At 43.0% G+C, this 19,141-nt stretch overlaps 1 protein-coding gene across 1 annotated transcript in view; it reads left to right on the forward strand.

Annotated features, from left to right (window-relative positions):
• The window catches only part of NEK11 (NIMA related kinase 11), a 205,092-nt gene that overhangs the window by 140,380 nt on the left and 45,571 nt on the right, over positions 1 to 19,141 (forward strand). Inside the window, exon 14 of the mRNA XM_025200289.1 lies at positions 5,996 to 6,056. Coding sequence (XP_025056074.1) covers positions 5,996 to 6,056 — 61 coding nt within the window. The remainder of the gene's footprint in view (positions 1 to 5,995; positions 6,057 to 19,141) is intronic.

Genomic DNA, 19,141 nt, shown 5'->3' on the forward strand with positions numbered 1-19,141 from the left:
TGTGGTCTGCTAGGTAATGCTGAGATATGTCTGTGTAAAGCAGGGGGGTGGGAGGGAATACTTCCTGCTTAGCAGAGAGAAACCAGGCAGATGCCTGCAGTCTCTGCCAGAGCTCCAGCAAGGGAACAGAGGGATGGGGCCAGTTCTGCTGTGGAACAGAGAGCCCTGCCCAGCCCAGAGAGCATGCCAAGATGCTGGGGGAGTCTGGTTTATCTTAAACCAGCAAGGGGTCTGGGACAGACATTGCATAAACTGGTTTGAGCCAAATCAGGTGAGTCTGATACTACATTCAACCAGGTTTATCTCAAATCGGTTTCGGTCATTTTCAAACTGGTTTAAGTACACTAAGCATCTGTTCTGTTACAGGTTTAAACCCATTTCTGATCACTTAAACTGGTTTATGTGTAATGTCTGTCCCTAGCCCTTAAGAAAGGACTGTGACTTCTTTTACTTCTTTAGGAATGACATGTATCAATGTTGCTCATCAAATTTAAGTAACTTGTAATTATTTGAGGTAGTAATTGTCCCAAATTTTTGTTTGTTTGTTTGCTAAGGCACAATTAAATGGTGGTTTTGTGTAAGGAAGTATAATTGTATAAGGAAGTATAATTGTGCTTGGGAATGAGGCAGTTCTTCTATCCGTTACACTTTGGCTTTAAAAGCTTACTCAAAGCAATTTCATTTTTAATCTGGAAATATCCAGTTAATCAAAATAAAGCAAGGTGCCATTCAGATTAAACACAAAAGAGGCTGATAGGGCTTCAATTACATTTTGCGTCAAAGGAAGTTAAGGAAAAAAGAAGGTAATATCAAAAGGTAGCTTAGGCAATGTTTAGGATTGTTAAAATATCATTTGGACAGGTATATGTATCTTTAAAAAAATGAAACTCCTTGCTGCATTGTCTTTATTACAGCTGTATGAAAATTTAGAAGCGGTTTATTGTGTCTATTAAAAGTGCAGTGATCCTATAAAATGATAATCAGTCAATCAAAAATCAGTTGCATAGTTCATAGAATGGTTTTGACGTGATTATACAGACCCTACAGTCTACATCTCCTGTATAGACTGAACAAAACACTGATACAGTTCCTTAAAAAACCCACCATAATGTACTCTTGAAATACATTATTACTCACTTTCATTATCCCTTATTGTATTTCGTCTCTCTGGTATGCCTTTTTAAGTTTTCATTTAACTTGCATCCAGATTGTCATAGAGTTATATCATTAAGTGTCAATCAATAATGTTTTTGAACATGTAGACGGCAACTTAGAATTAGCAAAAGGTGGCTGATATAAATAGAGTTCTTAATAATGCAGAGTAAATTAGGTATTGGCAGTCAGGCTTAGGCAGAATAACATTTAGTCACTTGTTTTAGTGAATCCCAGTTTGGTGACCACAATAACTAGTGTTGGAGGTGGGAGGAATATTTCATTGATGTCTCTTTTCAGAATTTGATCCTTCACCTATGTATGTCTTTATGTATGCACACTGTGAGGAAAACAAATCCTTTCAACGTTACAGGAAGATTCATAGTCTGATGATTAGAGAGCAAATACTTTTTTAGCAATGCCTCTATGAAAGAAGTGACTAGCTTTCTTTAGTTTTCCCTTGTTATAGCACCTTTATTGAGACAGAGGCTGCTCCTTTTTCGTGAATATTAATACAAATCTTTCATTTTCCAGAAAAAGTTACCCCCTCTCTGCCTCCCCCCAACACACCCCAAAAAAGGAACCATTAAACAGAATGTTTAATTTTCTTAAGTGAGGAGCTCCATATTGTGCCTGAGCTCTCTGATGTCTCTTGTCAACTGTTTAGGGGTTTAGCTCACATCTAATTAAACTAACAACTTTCACATTTTTTTGGTAGAATTTGCCCTCCTAATAACCTGCAGGGACTTATTCTGCTCTATTGATGCAATGGGAACACTCCCATCAACTGCAGTGAGAGTAGAATTGAACCCTGAATGTAGTTTAAAGTTCATTATGTATTATTAGTACTCTTTATTTCTTCAATGTAGCTGGTAAAAAATACAGCCACAAATGAAGCCCTTGGAACTATGCATTAGGAAGACAGCATTATAACGAAGCATAGAAAATTAGAGTTGGAAGGGGCCTCAGGAGGTCATCTCATCCAACCCCACACTCAAAGCAGGACTATCACCAACTAGATCATTCGAGCCAGAGCTTTGTCAAGCCAGGCCTTAAAATACTCTAAGGATGGAGATTCTCTAGGTAACCCAATCCAGTGCTTCACCACCCTCCTAGTGAGATAGATTTTCCTATGAGCCGGGATCCTGGTTTTCTCTGATAAAAAAATCCCCAATTTTTGGATTAAAACAGCAACCCAAAATGCACATTTTTCGTGATTAAAATGAAATACCACTAATAAATATATATAGTAAATATAAATATAAATATATTAGTTAAATATATATTAGCGTTGTTTCATTTTGATGACGGAAAAATGTGGATATTGGGTTACTGTTCTTAATCTGAAAATTGGGGATTTTTTTATCAGAGAAAACCAGGATCCCTGCTCATAAGATAAACTGTTCTCAGTGGTGGCAGATGACAGACCAAGGAGAATGGGCCCAAGTTTCAGCAAGGGAAGTTTAGGTTGGATATTAGGAAAATCTATCTCACTAGGAGGGTGGGGAAGCACTGGAATGGGTTACCTAGTCTCAACAAGGCCCCAAATTCTTCATTTCCCTTTCTGTTGTTTATATCTTTGCAAAGTGAGTGCAACAATGCCACGCTTGTGATTTAGCTGCATTTTATAACCTCTTCGTACACAGGAATTACCCCAACAAAATGTAGGCTTAAAATCTGCTGTTAGGTTGATGTTCACAGTGGGATTAGAATATGACCCTTACTGCAATGTAAATTTTTCATGCACCCATTTATACTCTTCATTATGTGCATGAAGAGGCTCCAAGATGACAATTTCCCTCTTATATGGGAAAGTCTGAATCCATCTTAGAACTACACAGGCTACCGTGGGACAGATTTGAGGACTGACTGAATAAGGGACAGTGGTGTGGCAAGTGACTCCCTAAATACATGGTGGGCATGTACATGCCCCTTTTCACCTAAAGGAGTGGAGCTGGGTCTACAGAAAAGGAGTGCATATTGGCTGCAAGGTGGTGGTTCAATGGCCTGCCCCCACCTGAGTTTCTCTGCACAAAGCCACTTTGCTCAGGTTTTGGGTAGAAGGAAAGGTGAAGTTCACCTTTAATGAATTTAACAATTACTTTTCCAGACTCCTCACTCTGCCACTTGATCTCCTTAATTATGCCTTTTTTCAAGGAACTCTGGTTTTCTAATTTGATGGGATCAAAATAGGAAGAATAAGAGAGGAATGTGAAAACTTGCTGTAAAAACATCAGCAATTTTTTTGATGTTCACTGAGGGTGTCATGTTGGCTTTGATGTAGTTGAGGTGATAATGGGCATGATCCATTTCAACTGATCGTCTTGATTTTTATGTTTTTCTTTTATGATAGTAATCATAGAGGCCTTACCTTCTATGATTTTTAAAGAAAGAGTCTAGTAATTGAGCACAATAGCTACCTATTTTAAATTCTTCAGTTTTAGGTGTCTTCTGAGACTGTCAAACTGTCTCATCTACTGAAAAATCAGTACAGCTTCATTGGCTTCATCAGAGGCTATGGGTGCTGGCAGACTATATGCTGTCAATCACCCAAGAAATGCTCCACTAGATTCTGGAATGACTTATTCCTATTTGAACATGGTTCATTACTTTTACATTTAAAAAGTCTTTGAATTCTTCCACGCTTGCTTCTATTCATAAAAGAATCCATGTCCATCTGTAAGACACCCTTACTTTTCTTCATTTAGGGCTTTGATTTCTGCAAAGAGGATGTACTTGTTATATTGAGAGCTGATTTGAGACAGCTATCTTGAGGAAAAATTAAAGTGGAAACAAGATACAGGTTGCTTTATTTCTCAGTATAGTTATTTGGTCCTAGGTATGACCGTAAACTGCATCCAACTGTAAGGCCTGCTGGCAATATGGTGGGGCTACTCGTGGTGGGGTAAGTCCTACAAAATACCACAATGTTGCAGCCTCCAGAGTAAGGTAAGTATAGGGTGCCTCAGAACCCTAGCCCCCACTGCCTTGGTTGGAGAAAGGCTAAGGGATATCACCCTGACAGAAACACAACCTCGCTGAGGCATGAGGCAGTCGGAAGCAGTTTTTATCTATTGCTCTCTGACAGAAGCTACAGCCATCAAGGCACTGAACATCTGGACTTGGATTAGCCTTTAAATTCTCTTACAATGGTCTAAAGTAGAGCATGGTAGGTCTTGGGCAGCCTCCACTCCTCCATACTCTTGCCTAGGCATTTGCATCAAAGGTCTTGGTGTGATAGTTGCAGGAGTTCCTACAAGCAGGTTCATCAGGCACCTAACTAGACCTCTTATGCATACACCATAATCCAGAGGTTTGCCTACTAAAAAAATAGCTATTTGAACTCAATTGTATACAACTCAGTTGCATCGCACCCCAACTAGCTGCATCTAGGTAAAACTTTCAGTGCCTTTTATTCAGTAAAATTTTTGTATCATTTTAAATATACTTATTGTCCGTTAATTTTTATAACCTTTTAAAAAATGTTTGGAGACTCTAGAAATTTCACCTCCCTGCTCCCATGTGGGTTTATCTAGTTTGGTTAGAAGTATTAAGCGATACCATTTTAACTTTCACTCTGAAGAAATTATTTGAAAACTGGTCCTTGAACTCCCAGTGAAAAGACAGTTCAGTGACATGAGGGTTGGGAGTTTCTCTTCCTGATGTCTTTTATCACCATATGCCTGAATCTATCCTGAAGAGATAGTATAGTGAAGTAGGAAACAAAGTGGACACTGTTCATTTCTAGACTTGAACATTTGAAGTGATCCCAAAATGTTAATAGTTAGTCATGTTAATTTGTAGTCAGGTAGAAGACAGGGCAGGGTGGCATTTTTACGTATGTATGCGTTGCAGCGCCAGGCACTTTGAAACACATACAGTTGTATAAGTGGTGAAATACACGTCAGCGCTGAGAAAATGGTAGTGGCACACTTGAATTAAAACACCTCAGAGGTGCTTTAGTTCAAAAGTGCATCGCCGCCATTTTCTGTGCGCTAACACGCATTTCACTGCTTATAGAACTGCACGTGGCACAGTGCAGTTCGCCTCAGCTCACATGCAGAGCAGACTTGATTAATCGAGTCTGCTCTGAAGTGGTAGATCTCCAGTGCATCCTGGGGAAAAAAAGTATGTGTATGAATGCTATTAGAGACTAAGTGATTGAGAGGCATTAGCTTTTGTTGGCAACAACCTACTTTTTCAAATGCTGACATGATAGTATCTGATAAAGTAGGTAGTTGCATATGAAAACTCATGCCTCTCTCAAACGCTTGGTCTCTATGGGTGCCTATACATGAGTGTGTAGGCTCCATGACATGCTGGAATTCCATTATGTTAGAGCAGACTCAGTTGAGCATGGTGGAGCATGGCAATTACTGCACTCCAGCAGCCTCCTGTGTCTCATGTATCAGCGTCCCAATGCTTAAAAATGGCAGCAGGGGCACTTGACCTAAACCTTATCGAACTTTGGCAGAGATTGCACACATGTTAACAAGCATATATTCTATACTCAACCTGCATGTGCGCTCTACATGTTTTCAATTCTGTTAGGCAAGTGACAGCAGCATATGTTATATGGAACATTGCCCAAAACTTGATGTTTTAGAAGGAAAAGGTAGAAAGTGGCCTTGATCAGTGGATTCAGAGGTTTTGTTTTACATATATATATTATAGATAGATAGATAGATAGATAAAATTTGAGGTTACAGCTTCGAAGTAGAACTACTCAGTATCGTAAGTGCTGTCCTTGTGTAGTGTTTGCAGGATCATAACTGTAGCGCAGGATGTTTAACATTCATACTTGCTCTAATTCTAATGTTCTTTCTTGCTTTTGTACCAACAGGACAGTGATGTTGAGGCAATGGTCATGTATTTGGAAAATGTCCTGAATAACAGCTCTCTAGGTGAGAAATATGTCTCTTTCCCAATATTAATAGTAATATTTAGTAAAAGTATGTTGGAGTATTTGTGGGTTCTACTCCGCTTACTCCCTTTTCAATACAACAATTTTAAAGTTACTTATAAAAGTGGGGTTTTTTTTCCTTGAAAATGGCTTCTGTAGTCATCCGCATAAAATTGTGAATGCCATCAAACATAAAACTGCACGTAGTTCTACTACCTGGTTATGAGATAGATATTAAACATTATGGGTAGAAATAACAGAAGTGACATTGTGAAAACTGTGTATACAATAAAGAATTTTTGAAAAAAAAATTAATATTTGTCTTTGGAAGAGGAATTGAAAAAACACAGTTGCTTCTTCCATTCCTTCTTTAAAGAGAGATATTCAAACCAATCATATATATAAAAGCAGATTGCTTTCTTTTAGGCCAGGAAGGAGTAACAATGAAAAGTTCAGTTGAATATAGAAAGATGATAGACCTGAAAAAGGCAGATTGAAATGTCTTTATTGCTGTAATTCTTTTAAAGCAGAGAAAAGTTTTTGGTGTGTGAGTAATAAAACCTTGCTTTAAAGTTTATTTTTAAAATGGTCCAGGTTTGATTCTTCTAAAACTCAATAGTAAGTTGTTATCAGAGATAAGAGAAAGGCCAAGCTAAAGAAAAATCATGCCATATGAAGTAATGAAATAGTGCATAAGTATATTCTGATTGAAGAAAGAAAGGAACAAAAATATGTTGGTGATATCTTACAAGTCACTGAATAATTTTATAGATGTCCTAGATTTTAGCATAAATAACGAGCAAAAAACAATAAAAGTAAAATGTCCTTTTTAAACATAATGATTGATACAGAATTGGAAAGAAAATTAGTTTGTTTCAATCTTCAGTGAATTTATACAGCTAAAAGCCTTAGTTTCATGTTATATTCTGAAAGTAAGAATCTAAAAGTAAGTTTTAAAAGAAGGAAGCATATTTAATTGAGACTGCCATTATCCTAATCTCTAAAGAACACAGGATCCATTTTTGTTTATTTCTGTACCAGACAAATGTGGGAGATGAATTCCTGAACAAATGGAAACACTGCTAAGTTATTTTATCTCATTTAACATTTGAAATACCAAAAAAAAAATCTTGATTTCTTCTAGCTTTGTACCAGTATAGATACCCACCAAGCAAACTTTCTATACTGTCAAAAGCGCAGTTTTTCTGGTGTTATTCCATTTACAGTAGCAACTTCTGTTAGCATAGCTAGATTGAACAGGGATCATGTTTCTTTCCATTCTTAACTGGTGTTGGCTCTGGATTTAGGACCCAGATGCCTTGTTCTGTGGGTGGCGAGGATGGGCAGGACCCAACCCAACCCAACCCAACCCTCACGCTGACCACGACCTTTCTGTTTGATAATAGGCAAATGTATTCATACATATTGATAACAGAAAAGAAACAATACAGGCAATGAAGCAATTCTATATATTTACCAATCCTAGGGCTGTCATCAGAGTCGAGAAACGTCTGACCAGGATGCAGGCTTCACTCTGAAGGCTCTCTCTTAGGTGTCAGAAGTCAGCAGCCTGGAGGTGGGATGCCGAGGCTGTCTCCCTGCCCCTCTGCTCCCTCCCCCCCGAGTGGAGTGGATGAGATGGAGGTGTGCCCTCTGTCCATAGTGGCCTCAGGGATCCCTCTCAGGGGATGGGAAACAGAAACCCTCTTAGGGATCCTCTCATGGAGGAGGATGTTATATTACTCTTAAGTCTGCTTTTGTATTCTCCTTCCTTCCTGATGACTCTCCATCCGTGGCTATCACTGATTGGTCTCTCTGTGGTCTTCATACTGTCCATGTTCTGTTTCATCAGTACGTTCCAAGCTCATCACATGCACACCCTTCCCAAAATAAAAATGTGGTACATGCATTCTAATGCTCATATATATATATCTGTATAGATATATATATATATGAGCATTAGAATGGTTCAGGATGGGCAACAGAGGTTAACTGAGTTCTAAAAGACTGAGTCTCTCTCTCACAGTTTTCTCAGCCTTCAGAGACAGATGGGCTGTCTAACAAACAAGGACACAGTCTGAGAAACTGGGGACATGTACCACATTATTCCATAACATGAGATAAGGTGGCACCAGCTCGCAAGGCCAAAGGAGGCCTGAAATTCCTGTTTTGGGAAGGGTATGCATGTGGTGAGCTTGGAATGTACTGATGAAACAGAACATGGTGTGTATATTTACATCTATCGATCTAGATCTAGATAGATAGATAGATAGATAGAGGTGGGATGCCGAGGCTGCCACCTATACATATATATATATATATCTATATATATAGATATATATATATATCTATATATATAGATATATATATATACACTAGCCAATTGCCCGTCAAGAATGAAGGGGGGGAGCAGGTGGGGATGGAGCCCTGTGCCCAAGTCCATCTGGGCCTGCTCCACCCTTCCTTCTTGCTGCTTGGGGTTTGGGCCCACTCCCTCCCTCCCTGCTGCAGAAGCAGGGGAAAGAGAGGACCGGGCCCAAGGGTGGGGAGAAGCCGGGCCACTACCATGGAGGGAGGGAGCAGTGTGTCTTGGCCAACCTGGCAGCAGCAGCGGAATGTGAGGAGTGAGCTCGGGGCTGACACAGGAAGGGGGATGGGGGAGGAGTGGGCCTGGGCCCAATGGGGGAGGAGGCTTGCTCCTCCACTCCCCCCACCGCTACCACATAGGGCCGTGTTGGGCCAGGCCCACTGCTCCCCCCTCACAGCCATGGCAGGCTGCCTTTTCCCCCTGCTCAGGCCCGCTGCCCCCCCCACACACACACTGGGCCTGGGCCCATTCCTCTCCTCCCCCCACCACTGCTGCCACAGCGCGCCTGCTCCTTCCCGTTCTGCTGGCCTCACCCTCCCCCCCCGCACCTCCTGTGTCCCCGCCATCATGGCAGTGCAGTGCCACCCATCTAAATGCTTCTTTGCACTCTGATTGGCTATTTGTCAGCCAGTCAGAGCACAAATAAAGTGTTATGGGCAGACAGAGAGACAGCTAGATTAAGGCTTTTATGATATTAGAATATACCTATAAGCCAACTCCCAAAAAGCAATCCTTTAAATACCATTTTTAAGCCATCAACTGGCATACCAGTGCTGGTAGAAGGCTGTAAGATAGATAAGCATGAAAATCCATCAGAGATTTTAATAGCTTATACACTGTTACAAGTGAAATTGAACAACCTCATTTACATTTGTGCAATCATGATAGAAGTGATTCTGTTTTTTTCTTGCGACTCCCAGAGAAGGCCTCAGGGGGAGGCTAAGGCCCTATAAGAGAGCCTCTAGGTCAGGGGTCACTATGCTGTGAGAGACCCAGTTCTGTTCTAGCTTTGTAGCAGCCCCAGCAATTAGGAAATGGACTCAGAATGGGGGCAAGCCTGAGGAGGAAGTGATGAAAGTGGAGGCCATAGCCAGGACGTTCTTCTGGCTGAATGGTTTTGCACTCTTCTAATGGTTTATAAGCTCTAGCAGCACATTGTAGAAATGGCTCAATACAGAGAAACTTTCAGGCCTATGTTAGTCTGTGTGGAGGGCATATTCACTTGCTGTCTGTCCTGACCCAAGTGCAGAGAGAAATCTGCACGCTTTACACTCATTTACACATTCGCTACCATGGGGCACATCCCCACAAGCACACAGCACATGTGCACATATTCACTGCACTGCTGATTTGCAGTGGGGAGGGGTTTTTTGACACCAGGAGATCCCAATGTCAAAAAAAAACCCACCACTAAACAAAGCGTGATACACGCAGCAGCAGCATGCACTACCAGAAACAGAGCCTAGCTGTCCAGAGCCATGCTCTGGCTGCTGGCCAGGCTCTGAACACCCAGATCACCACCACTGCTGCCCTAGGAGACCCCCAGGACTCCAGGTGAGGCTGCTGGGGCCAGCCCAAGTGCTGGCTTCAACCTCCTCTACCCCATCTGGGTCAATCTGCCCCACACCAACTCCATGTGCAGGGGCATACGTAGCAACAAAAAGCAATGGCACAAATTTGTGCCACTCATTTTTGCTGCAGCAACTGCAGGCCCCTACACATGGGGACACACCCATGTTGTCTACCATGGGCTTGCAGGAATATAAATACAAGCAGAATGGCTGTACCCTTGAAATGTCTTTAAGTTACTGTACTGTAGGAAAATAAATTCTGCAGGGTGGTTAGGAAATATAATTAGCCAAGGAAAAAATGTTTAGTCAACAGAGATTATCTACTCCTTGTGTTTATTCCAAATATGTATAGTTATTCTCAATCAGGTTACCACAGCAGCCCAAGTGCCTTGGTATACTTACAAGTGTGCTGCGAGTTGCCAAGTACTGCCAGGGGTGTAAACTTGATTCACAAGAACCTAGAGGGTGTTTATACATGTGCTATGGAAGTGGGAAAAGGGGACTTTAATTAGAGCAGGTCCAAGAGCTACTCTAATTAATGCCCCCAGAGTCTCTTGTGTGTAAGTGTCCCCACACTTAAAAATGGTGGCAGGGTCACTTTAACTAAAGCTTGTTTGATGAGCTTTAAAGTGTCCCCCCTGCCATTTTTAAGCACGAGGACAATGCTACATAAGACACTGGAGTCTGCTGGAGTAATTACCATGCTCCAGCAGACTCGATTAACTGAACCTGCTCTGATGCTCTGTAATTACAGTGCATTGGAGCAGCCTTGCTGTTCATGTATAGGTGCCCGGAGTTTTCAAATAGGAATTCATAATGTTAAAAACATTCTGACCTGCTGTGGTCTTTCTAAGTTCTTTGCTCTATTTTTTATATAGGCTTAAAAATGACAGAAAACTAAATGCTGGCATTTTTTGAGGGGTGAGTTAGATTTATTGAAGGACACCTCAGGCGCGTCCAGCTGAGTGCTCATGTGCCTCTTGCAACATCTCAGAGGAGTTTGAGATGCTGCAAGATGCATGCTAGGGACAAAAAGCATTCCCAGCACTGCATATTTGCAGCGTGGGCTCAAAATTTGGTACCTGGAAATCCAGGTTTCAAAATAACACATGGGTGAAAAAAGCAGGGCAGAGCATGGTCCCCGACCATGCCCTGAGGCAACCCAAGAGTCAGTCCTCCAAGAGAGATGCTTGGGTTTCTGACCACAGTATCTCTATGGTGCTTCTGCTGCCCCGGACACTGTCACAGGTAATTTAGGTACATGGGGGTGGGGGGTTTATAGGGGTGGGTGGATGTCAGGGGGTACAGGGAATGGCAGGGGATGTCGGGGGGGGTGGGAGAGATGGGGGGCATGTGCAGTCTGTGGTTGGGTATCTGGAGGGGTTCAAGTGGGGGCTACCACATGCCTGCCCCTCAACCCAGCCCCTGCAGCACTGGTAGCAGCAGCCAGCAGGACTGTGGCCCAGCAGCAGGCACAGCCGGGGGCAGGACGGCACTGTGTGACCTGAGCTCTGTACATGCTGAACGGACCTGGCCTGGCCCACTAGCACATGGCTTTCCCAGTCCAAAGCTGTGCACTAGCGGCCTGGCTGGGCTGGGTCCATTCAACATGTACAGAGCTCAGGTCACATAGTGCCGTGTTCCACCAGCTGTGCCACCATATACATATATATATAGAGAGAGAGAGAGTGAGAGGTCTTTTGTTCTAATTGTGCAAGAACATGGATTTTGGGGTATTGGTGAATTGGGCATACTGCTTCAGCAGTCCATCTGGCACAAGGGGTAGTGTCCCCAGATACCAATTAGCTGGGCCCCAGAAGCTCCTGAGAGCAAGTAGCCCTGAGCTGCTTGCCAGGGCAGATTTTTATACTGCTGGGGACAGCACAGGTGCTGGCCCCAGGCTCTAGCTCCCCCTGGTTGCAGATCTGGGAGGAGTTGGGCAGGGTTATTTTGCCCCAAGTGGCACAATTTGCCCCACACCAAAGTGCATGTCCGGGCACATGCGCTGAGGCAAAATCCCCGGCTCAAGTTTGTGCCTCTCCTATTTGAGCTGCTGCAAGCGCACATGCCTGCGTGTGTAGACGTGCCCCTCAAGTCTAAAAAGATTGCACATCACTGATGTAGAGCAAGATGGTGCCTTTTTATGTTGTAGTATTGCAGTATTAAACTCTACTTAAATTGCTGAAATACATCTGAACAGTCCTGTGTTGAAATTTAATAAAAGCTAAAGCTGTGTTAATAATTAGGTTTGTCTGATTTATTCAAAACAAATATATGTGATAATGAGGGAAGAGAAATTGCCAGCATTCCTTTTATCATTATTTGTTCTGTGCCCACTGAGGGTCATTAAATATTTCTTTTCTTAAGCTCTTCAAATATAAGTCTGTGAGGCCACAGAAGATGCCAACTGTCATTTAATATAAACTTGCTGGTATGCATCTTAATTAGAAGAGTCACTTAAATAAGAGCCTTCTTTATGTACACTTTGAAAACTAGACATTTCAGGATTTGGAACCAAAGAAAAGAGGGCTCGTATTATAAAGAAAAGGGATTAAAAAAACAAGACCCTAGCATTTCATTTAATTAGTTTTCGGTCATGCTTTCCATTTAGGACTAGCAAAGGAATTAAGGTGTATTATTTAAGGAAATTCTTTACAATAGAAATATAACATTTTCTGGGGTAATATCTTCAGTAAGATCAGTAATAGCTTCAGTAAGAGCTCCAGTGCTTTTCCTCTTACAATAAGTCCACCTCACAACTAATATCTAAACCTATGCTGGAAAGTATTTGTAGTACAGTCAATATTTTAATGAGCATCAGTAACATAATAATTAGATGTGGGACTCTATGCAAAACCCCTTCCTCCCAGTTTTCTTGCCTTTGTTATATTTTTGTGAATTTTGAGTATGGCCCCTGTTTTTTATATGAAGTTCACAAAGTAAAGTGTCTAGCTTAAAAGAGCGAATAGAAGCTTGCAGATAGCATACACTTACAGACCTGGCATAAATTTAATGACATTAGAAAGAACCCTCTGAAATTAAATGGATATTTCTGAAAGTAATATGAATTTTGCATAAACACAGAATCAACAGAAATCTTTTCTGTGGACCTGTTTTTAGCAGCACTGTTTTATTTTTTAAGCACGGTAGGAATAATCACCTTCCTACTATTGTGGTAGAATTGGTGTATGACCAATTAATAAAATTAAACATATACAAGTCAGCAGGACCAGATGATCTTCATCCGAGAGTGCTGAAGGAGCTGGTCAAAGTCTGGTTTGCCAGAACCCCTGGCAAAACTCTTCCACAACTCATGGCGCTCTGGAGAAGTCCCTGAGGGCTGGAAGAGGGCCAGTGTTGTGCCCATCCACAAGAAGGGCAAGAGGGATGACCTGGGTAACTATAGACCAATCAGCCTAACTTCTGTCCTAGGGGAAATCCTAGAAAAGTTCATCAAGGAGTCTATCTGTGATAAGCTTGCAGAAGGTAAGATTCTAAATGCCAGCCAGCATGGCTTTGTTGCAGGCAGGTCTTGTCTTACCAACTTCATCTCCTTCTATGACCAGGTAACTCGCCACCTGGACATGAGAGAGCAGGTTGACATTGTATACCGTGACTTCCAAAAGGCCTTTGATCTAGTATCCCACAATATCCTCATGAGAAAATTGGAGGATTGTGGGCTTAACTGTAAGACATTCAGGTGGGTGAGAAACTGGCTGCAGGATAGGACCCAGAGAGTCATCCTGGTGAGAAATGGGCAGCAGTGTCCCACAAGGGTCCAGTACTTTTCAACATCTTTACTAACTATTTGGATGTGGTGGTGAAGAGCTCACTGGCCAAGTTTGCAGATGACACCAAATTATGGGGAAGCCTGGTCACACTCAAAGATAGGCTACAGTTACAGGAGAACCTAGACATCTAGCAACTTTGGCAAATCGGAATCTGATGAAGTTCAATGTTGAGAAATGTAAAGTGCTCCACCTTGGGGCGAGCAACCCCCACCACACTTACAGGCTTGATGGCACCAAACTGACTAGCACTACAAATGAAAGGGACCTGGGGGTAATAATAGACCACAGTATGAATATGAGCTGTCAGTGCAATACTGTAGCCGGTAAGGCAAATAATACTCCGGCATGCATCAATCCATGCAGCTCCAGCAAACCAAGGAGGTGATTCTTCCACTCTACTCAGCACTAGTGAGAGCACAGCTGGAGTACTGTGTCCAATTCTGGGCACCACACTTTAACAAGGACATGGACAAGCTTGAGAGAGTCCAAAGAAGAGCCACCTGTATGATCAGAGTCTTAAAAGGCAAGCCATATGAGGAAAGGCTGAGGGAGGGGACCTGTTAGCAGCTTACTGCTACACTATAAGGGCTTAGTGAGCAACTCTTCACCAGGGCACCCGAGGGGAAAACCAGGAGTAATGGCCACAAACTCTTGGAAGATTGATTCAGGCTGAACATTAGGAAAAATTTCTTCACAATCAGGGTGTCCAGACTGGAATAAGCTCCCTCCAGAGCTGGTGCAATCGCCTACCCTGGAAATCTTCAAGAGGAGACTGGACAGTCACCTTACGGGGTTCACCTGACCCTCAGTAATCTTTCCTGCTTGGTACAGGGGGCTGGACCTGATGATCTTCCAAGGTCCCTTCTGGCCTTACAATCTATGAATCTATACCATGAAGCATATCATAGTTCTTAGAGAACACCTGACTATTACATACCTTCCTAAGCTGATAAAGGCAGTGACAGTGATAATGCAATAAATATGCTTCTCTCTTTCAGGGTATAAGAACCAAAAGTGGTGGTTCCTCGGTGTAAAAACTTACAGAGTAGTTTAAGAAGGTGAAATTGTGGTTGTTTGGAAACTAACCCCCACACCCCTGTGACTTCAGTGAGACCAGGATTTCCCCCAAAGAGATTTTCTTGTAAACATAGTAATAATTCAGTAAAATTCAGTGCTCATTTTAGGTTTCCTTATTGCTGCCTAAAGAGTAGATTTAAAGTGGGATGGGACACGGTGGAACATTGTGCTTATGCTATTGAAAAAAAAGGAAGGAAAAGTGTGTACTGAAAAAGTAGAGAAGGGACAGAAAAGACCTACAAAAATCAATGGATTTGGAAAACGTGCTTATGGTGAAACATGTAGGGAGTTTAATCTATTTAAATTAAAGAGGGAGGAGGTTGGAGGCATTGTGTGATCACTTTGTATCAATAACTGCAGAAGAAAAAGGTAATTGCTTCCTGAGGATTTTGCTAATCCTGTAGACAAAAGGATAACAAGATCCAACGAGTAGAAGTTGAAGCTAGAAAATTTCAAACTAAAAATAAGGTGCAATTTTTCAGTGACAGCAATTGAATTATGATATACCTCCATCACTCAAGGTCTTTTTAAATCAAGATCAGAGGCCATTCTAAAAAAAATCCTCTCTAGTCCTGTATATAATTAGGCTGAAGGCAGAAATCATTGGGTGAAACTTGCTGTTATATAGGAGGACTGACTAGCTGATTTTAATGTTCACTGCTAACTAAAAACACATGAATATAGGTAAATGTAGACCAGAGGATTTAGCACAATGGATATCCTGCTTGTTGTCTGTTTCTACCACCCAGTGAAATGGGAGAGAGTTAGTCACAGAGGCTCCTGCTGTGTGACACGAGAACAGAAAGATCTTTTGCCTTTTGGCCCCTACAGACCATCGCAGCATTGGGCTGGTTTCAGGGGACATAACCTCTTAAGTAAACTGAGAAGATGATTGTCCTACGGTTTTGAAATGTCAGCTTTGTCATTGATTTATTTGATTATTATATAGCAAATCGGTATTGACTTCATAGTATTAGAGGACAAATAACTATTTGCATACATATTTATCTTTAGTATAGCCACTTTTTTCCTGACTTATTGATTGACAAAATGAAAAATATAATATTAATCAAATCACTGCTTAAAAGGAAAATCTGATTATATAAATACCTTCTTTGAGCCCAGTGGTATAGGTTATGAATCACCTTGGTAAAAGTTGGGGGACATTGTCATGCCAACACTGGAAAAGATCTCCACTGTTTTAACTGAAAACTTATTTTTAGATATAAATGTCGCTTTATAGGACACTACAATGTGAAGTGGTTGCCTAAGCTACACAATACCCAAAGGATGATATTTAATGGAGAAGAAGATATTAGTTTGTGTTTTGAGAATAAATTTTGTTTGGCCAACTGCCAATATGGAGAGCAGGCAAAATAAAAATGATTTAGCTTGAATTCCCAGGAAATCAAGAAGGATGTCTTTAATAATGAAATGTCAGACCAAAAGAAGCTAAAGTATTGTAGCAGTAAATAGGCTGAGGCAACTAATGCATGGAGAAATACGTTAAGCTTTTACCACAAGAATATATTCTGTAATATTGTTATTTGCAAGAATTTAACTGGGACGGAGGCTAATTCTATTTTGTGCTAGAAAATATGCCATTTGTTTATTCTTTTAAAGCACAAGTGCTTAGGACATTAGTTTGAGATTGTACTTGGAATGCAACAATGGCACTCATATGATACTTGAAGCACCAAGGCTCCTAGTACTGTATGAGAGCTTTGGTTTTACAGAGAGAAGAGTCCCACCAAATAAATCTTCTCTATCATTTCCGTAATAATATCTGCAATTGGCTCTGAGTAGTCCAACCATTCTTTCTTAGGAAATTGTATAGTAACACAGCCCAAGATTTCATAGATTTCATAGACTTTAGGGCTGAAAGGGACCTCGTAAGATCATCGGGTCCAGCCCCCTGCCCAAGGGGCAGGAAGTCCGCTAGGGTCAGAGGATCCCAGCAACTTAAACATCCAAATGTTTCTTGAAAGTGTCCAGAGTAGGTGCTTGCACCACCTCTAGGGGGAGTTTGTTCCAGGCCTTGGGGACTTGGACAATAAAGAAGTTTTTCTTTATGTCCAGCCTAAAATGGTCTTGCAGGAGTTTGTGACTGTTGGACCTTGTCATCCCCTGGGGTGCTCTGGTGAACAGGTGTTCCCCCAGATCCTGATGCACACCCCTTATGTACTTATAGGCTGCCACCAAGTTATCCATGAGCCTGCGCTTCTCCAGATGATATGGACACATGTGCAAAGTGCTTGCATCATGTTGACCAAGCAACTAGGAATATACTTATGTGGTTCTGCCATCCTTTGGACCTCTATAAGGACAGATATAGGGAAATAACTACTTTTAGAAGTAGGGTGCAGATTTTTAATTAACAAGAAACAAGTGAATGATCTATCACCGTTTTAAATTGTATGCACAAAACCAAAACCTTGTTACATGTAAATCTTCAGGTACCAGTCAAGTGTCAATCAGTAGCAGTAGGAGAAGCAAGCCTACTTTTTCTCTAATCATGGCCAGATGAATAAAAGGGTTTTTGAGTTACTGAATGTGCCATTAACTCTCTACTTAAGGGTCGTCAATAGTCCATAATTTTTACTAATCTGATGATCCTTCACCAGTGAGGGTGAAGATGATTGTCTCATCTTTCTAAAGAAATTGAGATTTTTCTAATGCTGAAGACAAATTGAGTAGGAACAGTACTTCAAAACATATTTTTCTGATTCCATTCCAGTTCAGTAATAGTCCAATTTTAGTGGCCAACACCGTGAAAATTGTTACAAATATAGCTGCAACCTGCCTGAATCTCAACTTTTACAGTGTATCTCTAGTACAGCGGTGGGCAAAATACGGCCTGCAGGCTGAATCAAACCCACCAGGCCATTCTATCCAGCCTGTGGGGCCCCTAAAACATTTAGAAAATTAATTTTAATCTGCCCCCTGCTGCCTGTCAAAGATGACAGGAGCCAGGGGCAGTAGGACCCAGGCGAAGCCAAGGCAGGCTCCTGCAATAGAAAGGTCCACCCTGCCCTGCCCCCCAGCCGGAAGCCCCTGTCTATCAGGGGCTTCTGGTCTGGGACCGTGGAGCTGTTCTTGCCTCCCTGTGCTGGATTGGGAAATTCAGGTAAGAAGTTGGGGGGAGGGGTGGGAAAGTGGCAGCAGGGGCAGGGGGAGTGGAAGCAAGCGGCATGCAGGAGCGCAGGGCCTGTGCCGGTGTTCTGGGGCCAGCACTAGCAGGGCCCAGAGCAGAGTGGCAGGAGTGCAGGGCACGGACTGGCAGGTGTCTATGGAGCTAGGCTGGGCTGGGCTGCGCCAGCAGAGAAAGAGGGGAGCTGGCCCAAATCCATAGAGCCCCTGCTGGCTGTGACCCCACGCTCCTGCTGCCCCACTCTGGGCCCCTCCAGCACGGGCCCTGCGCTCCCATCCGGCTGCCACTGACTTCCACGCACCCACTTACTCCCAGTGCTACCTGCCCCAGCCCTGTGGTACAGGTGGGGATGAGCATGAGCAGCCCAGACCCCACATGCCCTGCGCTCACTCATCCAGGCTGAGCAGCAGTGGCAGGGAACAAATTGGTGCTCAGCAGAAGATAAAAGCACACCCCCCCCCTCCCTGTGGTCAGCACTTCCAGCTGTAGCTGCCCAGACCCCATGCAGGGCTGTCCTGCCTCTCCGCTGCATTGCAGAGTGGAGAGTAGGCACAGGCAGATCCATGTGGGCTCCACACCGCTGCCACAGGGAGCACCAGCCATGGGGAAGTGGGGCGCTTTTCTCCCGTGCTGAGCACCAGTTTGTTCCCCGCTGCTAGCTAACCTGGGCCATGCGCCGGCCCCAGGCTCGCCCGTTGGGCTGAGCAGCAGCGGCGGCAGCAGCTGGGCACAAACTGCTGCTCGGGGCAGAGGAAAGCACCCCCCTTCCCTTCACTGCTACTGGGCAGTGTTTTCTGCAGCTGCCTGCCCAGACTCCATGCTGCACTAGGCTTCGGTGCGGCTCCTTCACCACCGGCTCTGCACTGCCCAGCGCGGCTGCAGCAAACACTGCCGGGCAGCAGCAAGGGGTAGGGTGCTTTCCTCTGCCCCAAGCACCAGTTTGTGCCCAGCTGCTGCTGCTTCTCAGCCTGACGGGTAAACCTGGGGCCAGCATGGGGCCGAGGCTAGCAGTGGCAGCAGGGAACAAACTGGTGCTTGTCATGACCCAAAGGGTATGATTTTGTGTGTGCTTCGGCACTGCAGAATTATTTCCCGCCACATGGAGCTTTCTTTGCACGGTGCAATTCT

Source organism: Alligator sinensis, unplaced genomic scaffold (assembly GCF_000455745.1).
Source record: "Alligator sinensis unplaced genomic scaffold, ASM45574v1 scaffold54_1, whole genome shotgun sequence".
Taxonomy (NCBI): Eukaryota; Metazoa; Chordata; order Crocodylia; family Alligatoridae; genus Alligator; species Alligator sinensis.